The sequence below is a fragment of the Talpa europaea genome, assembly GCF_964194135.1.
Source record: "Talpa europaea genome assembly, chromosome: 4".
In the NCBI taxonomy this organism is placed as follows: Eukaryota; Metazoa; Chordata; class Mammalia; order Eulipotyphla; family Talpidae; genus Talpa; species Talpa europaea.
Window position 1 is genome coordinate 60,349,316 of NC_140070.1, and position 15,785 is coordinate 60,365,100.

Below are 15,785 nucleotides of genomic sequence, written 5' to 3' on the forward strand. Positions count from 1 at the left end.
TTAGGGATTTAAGAGGTAATGCTATGGAGTGTCACACAGGACTGGCCTCAATGTGAGCAGCCTTTGGAATGAATGCTACTGATTTATAGACTTCACTCCTCTACATTGAAAACCTTACCCTTTGGAAACATCTTTTGTCCTATAAAAAAAGTAGCAGATCTGCTCAGCAGTGTCCGGGAAGGAACCATACCTGCTATGACTCAGATGGTAAACCCAGTGGGGTTACTTGCTCTCCCAACTCAGAAGTTCAGCAATTTGGGTCATTGAGATATCATGCCTGTCCCCAAAATGCACTGAGCTCTTAAGTCCAGTGGGGCCTCACCTAATTCAAACTCTGTCTTCTATGAAATTCAAGATTAAAGCTAAGGTCAGATTATAGTAATCTCCAAAGGGTTCGTCTCTATCTCTCCCCATACCTATTGCCTGGAAACAACCCCATATTGAAAGTTTTCCACACCACTGTTTGCTTGGAAATTTGGGAGCTTCCCAAGGAAACTATTAATCTTGCTGTACTTTCCTGATAAGATTTTTATTTTAACTTCCCCTCAAAAATTATAGTTTCCATTTATTTAAGCAAAATATTTACTGGTAGCAATGGATTTTTAGTTTTCATAAGATTTTGTCTTAATTTAAAAGAAAATTGAAAGACTTTGGACCAGAAGATTAATAGTTAATAAATGTTTCTGTTTACTTAGACCTATTTTACAGAGTAAGACATAAAACAAGAGCTTTGTCTTACAGAGTTAGACAAAACCCCTTGATGTCTAACTTACATCAATTTAATATGTTCTTTAGGAGGCTATAAGAACAAGAATTTTTGGGTCTCCCTGCTGGTGCAAGGGGTTAAGTCTAAGCACTATGAAGCTATCAGCCACTGCTCCTGCACCAGAGAACTAACCCTAATGGCACAGCAGGCCTCTCCTGTCTCACCTGCTGCCCCCCTCAGCAGTGTATTTCAGTCAGTTGCCTGTTCTGCTCCCCACTCTGTCTCTGGTGAATCCTCTCACCCCCCGCATCTCTGGCCTACACCCTAGCTGTTGTATGCATAAATAAAAAAAATAATCTTAAAAAAAGAGCAAGAACTTTCCCTACTACTAATAAATGCATATTTTTTTTCTCCAAAATCATATCCCAGGAAACAAGTGCTTCCTGGTTTTCTTTCACAGTAAAAGTTTTTTCATGAGCTGCTATTCAGACATTACTAGTGTTTCTCTGTTTGGGCTTCTTTTTTTTTTTTTTTTTTTTTTTTTTTAAAGATTTAACCCCTGCACCATCAGGGAGGCCCTGTTTGGGTATTTTTTGTGAATCTTTATTAAGAAGGAATTGTAGAAAACTCAGCAAGTGTTGCATACAGGCTAAGAGCAGGAGATGTGGCATAAAAGGACCAAGGCTTTGAAGCCTGTTACTTCCTGACTATGTGGTCTTAGACATATTGCTTAATATTTGGGTCACAGTCTCATTGCATGGTGCCAAGTGCAATGAATGTGCACCATTATTTGTGCCACTAGTTGGGAAAGGACATTTCTCTTGCAGCCAGAGGAAGGGTAGTAAAGAGGGCAGTGGTTAGATTCTGAAGAGGCACTTTGTCATTGGGTGACACTCTCTTATCTACAACTACAAAGAATATCCAGTGACTGTGACACTCAAGGAAACTCATCATTGAGATCAAAACCAAACGCTGTAAATGTTTTGCTACGATGATGATGCTGGTAGGTTGAGTGGTGTCATATTTTGCCTTTTGTCTCTATTATGAAAACAGTGGTGCATTATGGTAATAATTCACATGAGCCAGGCTGTGATATTTTCATATAGGTTCCTACCTGTTGACGGTGAGCACAGCAACAGCCAAACAGGCCTCCGATCATTCCATTTATTACTTGAATGAAACACAAGATGAATTCGAGTGCACCAAGTCCCAGGAGGATTGAAAACAGAGAGACATTCCAAAGCACAACGTTCTTGGGTTCAAGGCACTGGGACCACGTGGAGCTATCTGTAATGTATCTGTGGATAAAACAAGAATAAAAACAACAAAATATCTTCTATGGATGTCTCATAAGCTATTTTTTTGTGTGTGTGGCAGTTTTTTTGCTAAAGAAAAAATAAATTAATTTAAATGTTTTATATCAAATTCTTCTGACCCAAGTCATTTATGATATGTAAGGAATTTAGCCCAGATCTTGTTATAGTGACAAAAATAAAAATGAAAATTTGTAATGTTTGACTCTGTTTTCTGAAACATCTAATGATATTTTGACTCTTTGCTTTCTAATGTTTATATTCTCTAAATGCCATGTAACTTAAAATGCAAAATTGCATTTATGCTATATTTAAAGCAAAGTAACTTTCATGTATGTAAGTAGATGTGAACTAAGAGCTAATATGGAAAATGAAACTAATTTTTTATAATCTTTTAAATTTACATCTTTTACATCATTGTATGTTCCCCTTAAAATTCCCACCACCAGTTCACCTGTGAATCTTCACCATAGTCCATTGTGCTCTTCTCCCCCCTATTTTGATCCCTTTTATTCCCCTTCCCTCACAGAATGTCTCTTATTTATGGTTGCCTGTTAGTTTTTCTTAAATTATATTATTATTGTTATTATTTTTCCCCTTGATTCCTTATTTGGTTCCCCTATATTCCTCCTATAAATGAAACCATTTTTCTTCTGGCTTATTTCACTGAGCATGATCCCTTTAAGCTCCATCCACATTGCTGCGAATGGCATTAATTTATCTTTTTTGATGCTGAATAGTATTCCACTGTATATATTTACCATATCTTCTTGATACAGTCATCTATTTTTGGCATTGGGTTGTTTTCATGTCTTACCTATTGTAAATAGTACTGTAATAAACATTGGGGTACAGGTATCTTTTTTAATTGATGTGTTCTTGTGTCATAGGAGTGGAATTGTTGGGTCATATGTTAGTCCCATTTTTAGTAGTTTGAGGAACCTCCACACAACTTTCCATAGTGTTTGGAACAGTATGCATTCCCACCAGTGCTGTTGAAGAGTTCCTTTTTCTTCACATCCTTGCCAACATTTGTTGTTTCCTCTTTTAAAAAAAAAAGATTTATTTTATGTATATAAGAACTGGGGTACAGGCCAGAAGTGCAGGAGGCTGAGAGGATTCACCAGAGACAGATCGGGGAGCAGAACAAGCAGATAGACTGAAAGCACTGCTGAGGGGAGCAGTGGGTGAGACAGGGGAGGTCTGCCTTGCTATGTGGGATTCTCCCTGGCAGGCCAGGGATCGAACTCGTGCTGCAGAGGCTGCAGACAGCTTCACAGCGCTGCGCTCAACCCGCTGTGCCACCAGGGAGGCCCTCCTCCTTTTTTAAAAAAAAAGATTATTTATGCATATAAGAGCTGGGGTGCAGGCCAGAGGTGTGTGGGGGGGGGTGAGAGGATTCACCAGAGACACAGTGGGGAGAAGAACAAGGCAGATTGACTGAAATACACTGCTAAGGCAAGCAGCGGGTGAGGCTGCTCATGTGGGTCACCTCCCTTGCCGGGGACCGAACTCGTGCTGCAGTAGCTGCGGATTGCTCCATAGTGCTGATGCTCAACCCCTTGTGCCACCAGGGAGGCTCCTCCTGCTTTTTTAATGTGTGCCATTCTAACTGGTGTAAGGTGGTATCTCATTGTGCTTTTGATTTGCATTTCCCTGATTATAAGTGAAATGAAACTCATTTTAAGGTAATGGAATTCTAGATGATTTTTTTAATGTATTTTTATTTTATTTTTTTTAAGATTTATTTATTTTATTTATACAACCACTGGGTACAGTTAGAAGAGCGGGAGGGTGAGAGAATTCACCAGAGCCAGAGCGGGGAGCAGAACAGGCAGAAGGACCGAAGTACACTGCTGAGGGGAGCAGCGGGCGGCAGGAGAGGTCTGCGTGCCATGTGGGACCCTTGCCCAGCGGCCAGGGATCGAACCAGTGCTGCAGTGGCTGCGGGCAGCTTCTCAGCCCAGCGCTCAAATGCTGCGCCACCAGGGGAGGCCCAATTCTAGATGATTTTTAAAATCTGTTTCCTAATTGTATTATTATTTGTTGTCTGTGTGGAAGATAGGATTTTGTAACCAATGATGAGTGTATGTTATTTAGGGAATATAAATTTTTTACATTAGCTCTTTGGGACTTTTGAATATCAATTCAGATCATTTATTAAAATTCAAATTGTTCCTTTTGAAAATTATCCAATTATTGACAAACTTGGAGATTTAATATGCAGGTTTTCCTATTTGAGATCTTTATGAGGAAAACTCCGCTTTTAAGGAACACATTACTATGCAACATGAAGCACAAAAATTAATTCCAATTAATTTGATATTCCTTTTTACTTTCATGATATTGTGCCCACACACCTATAGTAGCATGCAGCACATTGTACTCATTTATTCAACAAAGATTATTGAGTACTCAAAGTTATTTAGACACTGAGCCAGGACTGGGGATATAATAGTGAACAAAAGATGGGCTCTTTTCCGGAATTCCGCAAAGTCTAAGGGAAGACAAAATAAGTACTATCTATGGAACAAGCATGCTGCTCTGGTAAACCAAACATGAAAGGGTACTTTAGCTAATCCAGGGTAAACACCTGCTTATGTAGCAATTCCACAAGTCTGAGCTCCATGAAGTTAGGAACTAGGCGTTTATCAATAGTATTTCCCGTCCCGAAGCCAGTATCTGAAACACAGTAGGTACTTAACACATTTTAAAAGTAATTGAATCATAAAAAACAATCTGAAGCCACTTTGTGAGATGTTAACAAACTATATTAAGGTCATATCTGACCTTATATATAAGGTCATATATACATATACATATGGCCTATATATGAGTTGTATAATACATATGTTATATATATGACTTAAGAGATTTCCTGAATATCTGAATATTCTAAACACTCAAACATTCTACCTCTAATTTCTCTCCTGGTATTTGGCTTTTGCTATAGTAATTTGGATTCTTAATGAAATAGGATTCAATCTCGCAGGAAAATCAAGGATTGACTTAATTCTACATTTCCTTATCTCTTCCTCCTACCACAGCAGAAAATGACACTGGGGATTAGAGATCTAACTTTGAAATGATTTGCTGAGTTAGTCAGAAGTTAATTTTATTGGTTACAAAACATTTTGTCCTTGGATCCTTTCTTTCTGGATGTCAGTGAAACAAAAATTTAAAATTTCAGGACATAATGTAAAAAATTAATCGTCCCACATGGCATAGCTATTCAGCAACTAATTACCGGCTTGTGACCACTAGCTATGTCCCACATTGAAATCCCTAGACAGGTTGAAATGAGGAATGATATAGAAGAGGAAAGTTTCTTGCAGAAGCTGGAGTGGATCATGGGAAGGGCATATCATCAGCTATGAAAACATTTAAAATCTCACACTACTTGCATTCCAGTTTCACTAATCATTACCATTTTTAGAAGTGGATTATAGTCATTTGCATGTTTATGAATACTAATTTCTACTAATACATTCAGTATGTTCTGAACAAAGATGAACCATGCTCAATAACAATTTTGATGACCAAAATTTGTAATTTCTGTAAGTGCTAATTTTCCTCCTTCCAGTGGGTTGTGTTCATTATAAGTTAGTAAACAATATCAATAGCTAACAGTGACAGCGTTCACTATGCATCAGTTTCTGCAAGAGAGGTATTTTATATATTGTATATCATTAATCTCCCTGCTCATTGTATTGGTTTTATTTTACAGATGAAGTAACTGAGTACAGAGGGCTCCATTCACTTTTTCTGGCTACACAGAGAACAAATGAAGAACTGGGATCAAATTCAGGTCTATCTAATTTCATGTTCATGAACTGATGACCATTAATATATAATATATGATTCATGGGGGACAAATACTCTTGACAATATAGTCAATTCAAATTCATCATCCATTGGTTTCACTTACAGCAGGAATATAAGGGAACCAAATAAGACATCATGTTAAAAAAAATAATAACAGTACAAAACACAACAAAGCAAAAAAGGACAATTATAAATCAGAGACCTACTGAAGGGGAAGAGGAGGGAGAGGGATCAGAGTGGGGGAGGGAGGGAGGAGCACAGGGGACTGAAGTGAGGGAGCATGGGAACATTGGTGAAGGAAACTCTATGGGGACTATACCTGAGGGGGTGGGGGGAAGCAAATATTGTTTAAAAATGAACAATGATGTAAAAAAATTTTAAAAATAATATAAAAAATTCATTATTCATGCTATTTTCTCTCATGAATCTCAAAATCTTTCAAAATTTAAAGGCTATCATTCATGTTCATCGTACACACCAGTTTCTATTAGATATTTATGTTTTTATCCTTATTATATAAGGATTCCATAACATTTTCTTACAAAATAATAAAATCAGTCTATTGTTATGGTATAGAGTACACAGTACACAGTCAGGTTGCCCACGTTCGAGTCCTGATGGCAAAAGTTTTCTAGCAATGTTACTTTGAATAAGTTACTTCATCTCTGATTTCCTGATCTGCAGAGTGAGAGCAATAGCAGCAGTAACCGCCTAGAGTTATCATTAAGACTGAATCAGTGAATCCATTAAAAAGCACTAAAAGCTTCTAGAGGTCAGGCACTGGGCATCCTCTGATACCACTGCCTGAGTCAGTGCCAATAAACCTCACGGAGTAGAAGGACGAATGGATGACTGATGTCTTTTTAGCTTGATAGGGCTGTCATTACACACGTGTTGGAAAATAATGTGTAGCCTAATAGGGAACAATTACTTACCTTCCGTTGGTTTTGGCAAAGATATAGCTCCACTGGCCAGATGAATCCCGGCACATTGGTCCCTCCACTAAGCCCAGGACTGACACGATGACACAGTAGCCAGATCCAGCAAGTCCCGTGATCGCAACCAGTACAGAAGCAAGCATCTAGTGAAGGGAAAGACATTGGAAGTAAATCACAGTTTCCCAGATGCATCTTAGGAACCATTCCTCCCTGGAAAGGGACCTACCGCACAGCTCTTGCCACATTCTTTGTTGCCCCCACAGCCACAGCAGTTGTCATCAGCCACTCCCATGAAGACCACTGCAGGCAGCAACATCTGGTTAGGAAACAAGCATAAAAAGTTACTGTCTTTCGGGCCTCCCCGGTGGCACAGCGGGTTGAGCCCATGCTGTGAAGTTGTCCTCAGCCTCAGCAGCACGGGCTCAATCTGGCCAGCCGGGGAGAATCCCACATGGTGCAGCAGATCTCTCCTGTAGCGCCCGCTGTGCCCCTCAGCAGTGTATTTCTGTTGTCTGACTGTTCTGCTCCCTGCTCTGCCTCTGGTGAATCCTCTCACCCTCCCACACCTCTGGCCTGTACCGCAGCTCTTGTATAAAAGTAAATAAATCTTTAAAAAAAAAAAAAAAAGTTACTGTCTTTCCCCAGGCTGAGCACCTTTTGATATTTCTGGTATGTTGACTCACTTTGGATAAGTTTGACCTGGTGTCTCAAGTAATGTTAACTGTGTGGAGAAAAAAACCTCTAATTACAACATCTTCTTGTTTTCATGTAATGTGTCAAAGCACTCTTTAGGTGAAGAGTATAGCCATAGGGGCCTCCCTGGTGGTGCAAGGGGTTAAGGTGGAACCTAACGTATTCACACCACTGCAGCTCAAGTTCAATCTCCAGCCAGGGAGCTACCCACATGGCACAGCAGACCCCTCCTGCCTCGCCAACTTCTCCCCTCAGCAGTGTATTTCAGTCAGTCTGCCTGTTCTGTTCCCCACTCTGTCTCTGGTGGGTCCTCTCGCCCCCTACGCCTCTGGCCTGTAACCCAGTTCTTGTATGCATAAATAAATAAATGTTTTTTTTTTAAAAGAGTATAGTCATGGTACGGTATGGGCAAAATAATAACCTAGAAAGTGTGTTTATTCCACAAGTGTTCATAACATAACCCTACATATAAATTCTGTTTGCGAAGTATGAAACTGTTTTTAAATCTGACTTTTTTCCCTTGAAAAACAGAAAATAACAGGGCCTTCTTGGTGGTGCAAGGGGTTGAGATGTAGCACAATGAAGCTATCTGCATCCCGAGTCAGGGAGATGACCCACATGGCGCAGCAGACCTCTCCTGTCTTGCCTGCTGCTCCCCTCAGCAGTGTATTTTGTCAGTCTGTTCTGTCTGTTCTTTTCCCCACTCTGTCTTTAGTGAATCTTCTCACCCCTCACACGTCTGGCCTGTACCCCAGTTCTTGTATGCATAGTTAAATCTTTTTTTTTTTTAAAAAAAGAGAAAAAAACAGAAGATAACAAATCTTTAACAGGATAACTAATGCTATTCTGCAAATAAGAAAGATGAAGCTCTGTATAATGAATGTGAAATGTTTATTTGAAGATACAATTGCATGACGATAGTTCTACAATCTCTTTAAGTAAAGCAAGTCTGAAATTCTTTGAGCTCAAGATTAAAGAAGTTTAGGGCCTCCTTGGTGGCGCAGCGGTTGAGCGCTGGGTTGCAAAGCTGCCCGCAGCCTCTGCAGCACCGGTTCGATCCCCGGCTGCTCCCCAGCCACCGGAGGAGGGTCCCACATGGCGTGCAGACCTCTCCTGCCGCCCGCTGCTCCCCTCAGCAGTGTACTTCGGTCCTTCTGCCTGCTCTGCTCCCCACTCTGGCTCTGGTGAATTCTCTCACCCTCCCGCGCTTCTGACTGTCCCCAGTGCTTGTATAAATAAATAAATAATTTAAAAAAAAAAAAAGATTAAAGTTTAAACTGATGTGATGTTACATTAGAGCCAAATGATTATGTTAACATGGCAAGAATGTTTAAATCTAAAGATTTTCCAAACCATATTTTGCATATTAGGTTTAAATGTTGTAAATATCTTTGCCTAAGAAAAATATTCTGTGTGGTATTAGCATTTCCATAAAATTTCTCTTTAAAATTCTCAATTCTGGCATTTTAATGTAGCAAATTCAAGTTTGTTCACATTCTTTCCATGCTGTGGTCGAACCTAGTACTTTCAGCTCCCAGATCAGCAGGCAAATTCCTCACTTCAATTAAAACAAATCTTGGAAAAAACAACCCATTCTACAGTTTACCTCAGACACTGATCTGCTGCTAACTGTAAGATTTTTCCTATACACCGCACCTCAGAATTCTTTATTTTTTTCCTGCCATAAACACCTGAGAATAAACTGCAGAGAATCTGTATCCAAAACTCTGTTGATTTAAAGAAGAAGCAAAGAACATTCCCCAGAGCAAATGTAAAATGCCTATGGAGCCCAGACTAGAAACTCTATAATCTGTTCAATCGAAATTAAAAACTAGTATCTGTTTTAGCTGTAAAGTAAGAGTTGAGCAAAATGGTAGTTCACTTTTAGTTGAAAGAGGATTTTGTAAAAAAGCTTTTAATAAAACTAACACTTAACCTATCTCAACTTTTAGGTAATCTGCTTTCAAAAGAAGAATGAACAACAACAACAAAATCACTGGATTTGGAAAAATGCATTACAGAAAACTTTCCATGAAAACTCATTATGAAAACATTTCATTAACAGGAGAGACCTTTTTAAGATTGTAATAATTCTGAGAGACTTACCAGCAAGCCTCCTCCGAAAATGCCAGAGAAAAACCACACGAATCGGCTGAGATGTTGCTCAGAGGCATATATTGTCTCCGCATTCGGAAAATACAGCAAAATATTAGCCACAATGCACAAGATGGCAAGCCACAAGAGAGACTGCCCGATGCACCCCGCGCATCTGCCGTAGCACATGGTGGTGGCAGGGAGTTGGGAAGGTGTAGTCCCCCTTCACTCTGCAGTGCAGCGAGGCCCCAAATCAGACGAGATGGGTGGTGGCCGGCTGTGGAAAAATGAAAAGCAATTCTCAGCCCATTCCTGAGCCCATCTCTTAAATACTCTCAGTTGTTAGTCATTGGGCTTATGAGGTACTTTGCTTTCATTGGTCCTGCTTGCAGGCTCCGGGTGGGTGGGGGAACGTAGGGGAAATGTTCCCGCCCTTCAAATGAAATCCTTGAGACAAGCGAAACCCGGGACAGAACATGAGAAACAGCCTCAGTCACAGGCAAGAGAGAAAATGATTAATCCTCAACAAGGAATTCACTGCGCAGTTCCCTCCCAGGAGAAATATTTGACAGGAAACTCTAATCCAACTTTCTAGAAACTGCCGAGTAGCCACAGGGTGCCCGTCCTGGTCACGGCTTTGAAGGTGGCTATGATCCTGCTCCACGCAGCTGTCTGGACAAATGCCAATTTAGTGATGTGCTCTGTACTCACCTCCACCTTTGCACTGATTTAATTTGAGACCTGGGGCAATTCTCCTCAGCTCAGCGCTCCTTTCCTTCTCAAAGGCAAAGGGCTTATCATCACCCATGGATTGAGGAAGCCTGCTGGGAAAATGACAGAGCGGCCTTCTCCCTCTGCCTCTGGCAAGCTCTGTAGGGTGGATCCTACTGTCCAGCCTTCCTGGACATCTGCCTCTAAATCAACCTGGCACCAAAGGAAAGGTGGCATTAGTCAACACAGAGGGTTCAGGCACCTTTTTATTCCTGGGTATTGGAATTGGGCAAAGCGATGCCAGGAAGGTCCAGGCAGACCTAAATAAAGCATGGGGAAAGGATGAAAAGAATAGAAAGAAAGAGAAAAGGACAGATGAGAAAGGGACTGGCAAGCAGAGGCAGAAACAAGATTGAAAGAGGCTGGAATAACTGGGAGTCATAGTAGGTGATGGGGGCACAGGGCTGACCTGTGGTCTGCCCAGCCAGATTCTGGGACATGCTGCTGCAGGCTCGCAGCAGGAAGGCTGAAAAGGCGTTAGGTCAGTTTTCAGCACGGCTGTCTTGCAGAATGGTGGGTCAGTTTCTGAATAAATTTAGCCCCATTGAACAGCAGTTTGCACTAGCCATCTGGATGAAGGAGGACATGGTGACGTGGTAAGTTTGGGATTGGAGGAGCCTTGTTACCTGGGTAGAACAACAAATATGGAAAAGAGGCAGAAGATCTAGGTGGGGTGTTGTTATTTCAGAAGAGGAATGTGAGCAGGACTAGTGAATCCAGGAGCAGAGGTGGAGGTCAGAGTTTGAAGGCTTGGGGCAAAAACTAGGGGGCAGGACACATACCAAATTTGAGAGATAAACTGGGGTTTGTGACACAGTGTCTGCACTGGTAGAAGGACCCAAGAGGAACCATGGTGTGAGCAGTGATGAGGGGCCTGAGAAAATGGATGGGACACTGAGAGCATGAAGGGAAGCTTAGAAGTATACACCTGTGCAGGTAGAGGGATGTAATTTCTTCACAGGACTGTTACTCTGTCACCACTATGCATCCAACAATGGACATGCTTGCCCTCGGTCTTGGTTTTCAGTCCCACTGGATGGGATTCCGCAGGTTGAGGGTCTGAGGTGGCCGACAGGTGAATGACTGGATCCTTTGTAGAGGTGATCATTCTGTTCTCCGCCCTGCAGATCTATCCCACCTGGGGCCAAAGTGGGGGAGAGCAAATCTTTGATGACTTGCCCCCCAGGTGCTTACGTCCCCTCCATCCTTCTTTTCCCCACCCCTCTAGTCAGCAGGGTAGGGAAAAGAGAGCGAGGGGCTTGGAAAGAAAAAGCGTGAACTGAGAGCCTAACTCTGTTTTCTTCCAACTTTGTGGAGCAGGACGTCACCTATGTTCTAGGACTCTTTCCTATTCTCTAAGACAAGGGGCAGCCCTAGATCAGCGATTCCTGTTTTTGAGACTCTCGTAACGATATGGGCCCTCTCCCTAGGAAATGGAATGTACATATATGCATACATACACTCACATACATTTTTCATTTCATTTTGAAGGTTCATAGATTCCTTGAAGCCCATGAGTAGGACTTCTTCCACATTTTTCAAGGTGTAGCCTGTCTGGAGACCACTGGCTTCACAGATACATTTCTGGTCCTATCCTTGACAAAATACATTTCTGGTCCTACCCTTGAAACTTCATCCCAGTCAATTGCATTTTTTCAAATGCTTCATGAGTCTTACATTCCTTTAGGTTTGGGGACCACTTGCCTCGTCACAGCCTAGGCAAACAGCATCTGTGTTAGATGCTCTCTGAGGTCACCCCCACCTCCAAAGACTCCTTGGCTGGAGCCAGACACTTTGGGCGCACTCACATTGTGGAAGACACATTGCAATTCAGTGCGGGCACTTTCAGATTTGAGTGGACAAACTTCTCTTGTAACATGGAGTCCTTTTTCCTTTGCCCACATTCTGTCTTTCTACACAACTCCCCCTATTTCTACCCCTCAACTGCTCTAAGTCTCCGCAGAAGCAGTCTTTCCTGACTTGGGCTCCTGGCTTAAAAGCTATATTCTTTTCTGGACAGTTTTTTAAATCTCGTATCTCTAGTCCTAGTCAGACTTGGCCTGACAGAGCATCCTGGCCTTTCTCCTGGTTCCCTGTGCAGAGCTGCCGTCTCCTCGGATACCCTCTGAGATTCTTTCCACTTTGCAACTCCCATTCCTGGCTTTCGCTCCACCTCTGCTTCCCTGTCTTTCTTCCTCATTTTGAGCCTGATCTTCTTTCTGAGTTTCTTGCTGCAGGGTCTTGTTCATGAACCACCTACTCAAAGAGGCACTTTATTTCCCCTGTGCCTGGATTACTGCCTGGAGCATAGTAGATGTTCAACAAATATTTCCTGAATAATTGGATAAGCAAATGAATCATGAATAATTTTGTTATTCTTCTCTGTGAGCCCACCATATCACTTAAAATTTCTATTTATTGCTGACACCATTGCTTCCAGGTCCTGCCACTGCCTGGCTGCTTTGGGGCAAGTTATTTACCATTCTGTGCCTCGGCTTCAATCATTAATTTGTTCACCAATATTTAATCAGCTCCTACACTGTTTTCTTAGTGCTGAGGATGCAGCAGTAAAAACAAACAAACAAAAATCCTGCCCTTCAAGAGTCCATTCTATCAGAAGGAGACAGACTAGTAAATACAATACTGCTTAAATAAAATACATTGTATTAGATGTGATAGTACAGGAAAGAGGTATAGGTGGGGGAGAGTAGGGGCCTCTTGGAGGCAAGATAATAATAGAACTTACCACACAGAATTGTGATAAGCCAAGTGAGTCAAATTGTATGAAACACAGTCCAGGAGGCATTACGCAATCACCAGATAAATGTTACTCATTATTACTGTTTTCATCAGTTCACTATCCCAGGAGAGATGTCTCTATTTCATTATGATTTGTTCTATCTACCTCTCTGGGTTTCATTCCTCCAATGTACATTGGATGCCTTTATTCTCATTTGTGACTAAGTTTTAAATACTGGAGTCCCACAGTTATGCTAAAAGCTCACTTTTAATTCCTCTATTCTTTTGTGAATCAGTCTCAGTTCACAGAGATCTTTGGGAAGAATGGATTTTACTGGACACAAAAACACAGGTCCCTGGGCACCAAGCACTGATTTCAACCCCAGATTTTGGGGATGCTGTCTCCCTGCCAGAAAGGCCCTGTTCTTCCTTTTTGTCCCATCCACTCCATCTGTCTTTGTTCCCTTAACTGTTCTCATTACTTTTTCCATGACATCATCCATCACACCTCTGCCTGCCTCTCAAATCTACTCATCACTCCCACTTTGTCCTACACACATTCCCATCCAGCACCGATCTGACAGAGATGCACTAATGTGTACCGTTGTGAGCTCCCCCAACTCTGCTGAGGCCCCAGAGTGGGGGAGTTATCTTTTTTTCTTTGAGGGCGCACCAGCCAGCACCAGATCAGGCATTTAGTTGACTGTCAATATTAGCTAAAGTTAGTTCAAAGAAATAGGAGAGTTAATGTGTTCAGTTCTAAGGTCATATGCTCTTAAGCAAAGGCAAAATATCTTCTGAAAAGTTAGTCAAAATTAGCATCTGTTATATTTATTATACCCATTACATGAGCAACTACTATATGCTTCTTATAGTTCTGCATGATGTGACTGCAAGAATGATTTCAGGGGCTTTAATTTTGGGAAAAGCCTCAATAGAAAGAATGTTTTGCCTCCTGCCTCTTCACAGTCATGGTCATTTTTGGTTAAGCCCACAGGGGTTGAAATCTCTTCCCAACATCAGGCAATTAGTGGGCAGTAGAAATTAGTTACTTGTAAGAACTAACATCATTAGTCTGTGATGCTTTGCAGTTGTGGGATTCTAAGAGGAAGATTTGAACTTAAATCTTCTCCTAGTTGTTTTCTTCTATGTGTATTTTGCCTTCTTTGTTGGGAAATCCAGTTCCTAACTCATTTGAACAAGACAAATATAATGATTCATACATAATAAACTTCACTCATTAGAGCTTTTTTAAAAATTATAATTAACAGAAGCCAGTTCCAGCTACCTTGGCCAAGGGGCCATTAATTATGGACTCTACAGGTGAGGTAAGGATACAGATGGGATGACAGACTCATGGACAAGGAGAACCTAACTGTGTGGGAAATCCAGAATATGCTCTCTTCCCTCATTCTAACATCTTTGACTCCTCTATACATGCTTTAATTCTTCTTAAAGCAGACTCATTTTCTCTTTTTCTCAGTCTACACAAAAGAATACGGCTACTGGCTGTTCTCAAGTTTGCAGTTTTCTCTAGTCAAGAAACCCAGATTCTGAGAGAAGGGGTTGGGTTGGACAAGACTGGGGCCTGTACCCCCTGAACAAGCATGGCAATTGCGAGCCATCTCTGTAACCATGTAGACTGGGGAAGAGTTGTTCTCATGAAAAGATGATGTGGGACCAGGTAAAGAAGCCAGGAATTGTTCTTTATTTGAAACTATTGTCAAGGCACAGAACCTCAACAACAGTTTTGAGTTTCTGACCTACAGCTCCCTGACTCTCCTGCCACTTTAGATTATTTCTCATATTTATTCCTGGGTTAAAAATAAGCTTCTTGTCCCTTTACTGCTTGATTCTTCATTCCCATTGTTAGTTTTATTTCAACATCTCCAGGAGTCATCTTACTCCCTCATAAAGCCTTGGAATCTCCCAGATCTCATTGCAATTTTAGACATGTCACCTCCTGGGACTCCAGCTTCCTGGTCTAAAGCTCTAGACAGGGGCCTGATTGTCTCATCCCAGGAAGCTGACTGTGCAGAGGACTGGCTTGCCCTTTTGTAGGATAGTGTGGCATCAAGAGCCTGCCTGGAACAACCAGTGAACAAATAATTTCAGGGAGAGGAACTTATTTCTGGTTTGAGTACCATTTCTTTGCTTTTTTTTTTTTTTTTTTTTAGTCACATCTGGCAAGTGAGATAGTGGAGGGTCTCCAAGATCATCTGAGTCAACAGAAGTGGGCTATGGGTTCCTGACAAAATACATTGGTTTAGTTCAGAGGAAACAAAGACTCTGTAATAATGGGGCCATGAATCTGTATTTTATGAGAACTCCCCAAGTGATTCTTTTTTAAAAAAATATTTTGCTTTTTTTTTAAGATCCATTTGTTTACACATACAAGGACTGGGGTACAGGCCAGAGATGCGAAAGGGTGAGATGATTCACCAGAGACAGACTGGGGAGCAGAACAGGTGGACTGACCAAAACACACTGCTGAGGGGAGCAGCGTGTGAGCCAGGAGAGGTCCCCTGCGCCATGTGGGCAGGTTCCTGGCCAGGGATCAAACGCACGCTGCAGAGGCTACCAACAGCCCCACAGGTTGCGTCTCAACCCTTTGTGCCACCAGGGAGGCCTCTCCCCAAGTAATTCTAATGCACACCTAGAGTTGAAATCCACAAAAGTAGGCGGTCCAACCTTCTGATCTTATGA

The 15,785-nt window shown here is 41.6% G+C and overlaps 1 protein-coding gene across 1 annotated transcript; it reads right to left on the reverse strand.

Annotated features, from left to right (window-relative positions):
- Positions 1–1,504: 1,504 nt before the first annotated feature.
- On the reverse strand, positions 1,505–9,758 carry TM4SF1 (transmembrane 4 L six family member 1; the record flags this gene model as incomplete). The annotated part of the gene is made up of 5 exons (XM_084232620.1): positions 1,505–1,744; positions 1,821–2,004; positions 6,780–6,925; positions 7,009–7,098; positions 9,582–9,758. The coding sequence occupies 5 exons, from the start codon at positions 9,756–9,758 to the stop codon at positions 1,505–1,507; spliced, it is 837 nt and encodes a 278-aa protein (XP_084088746.1).
- Between the last annotated feature and the right edge of the window lie 6,027 nt (positions 9,759–15,785).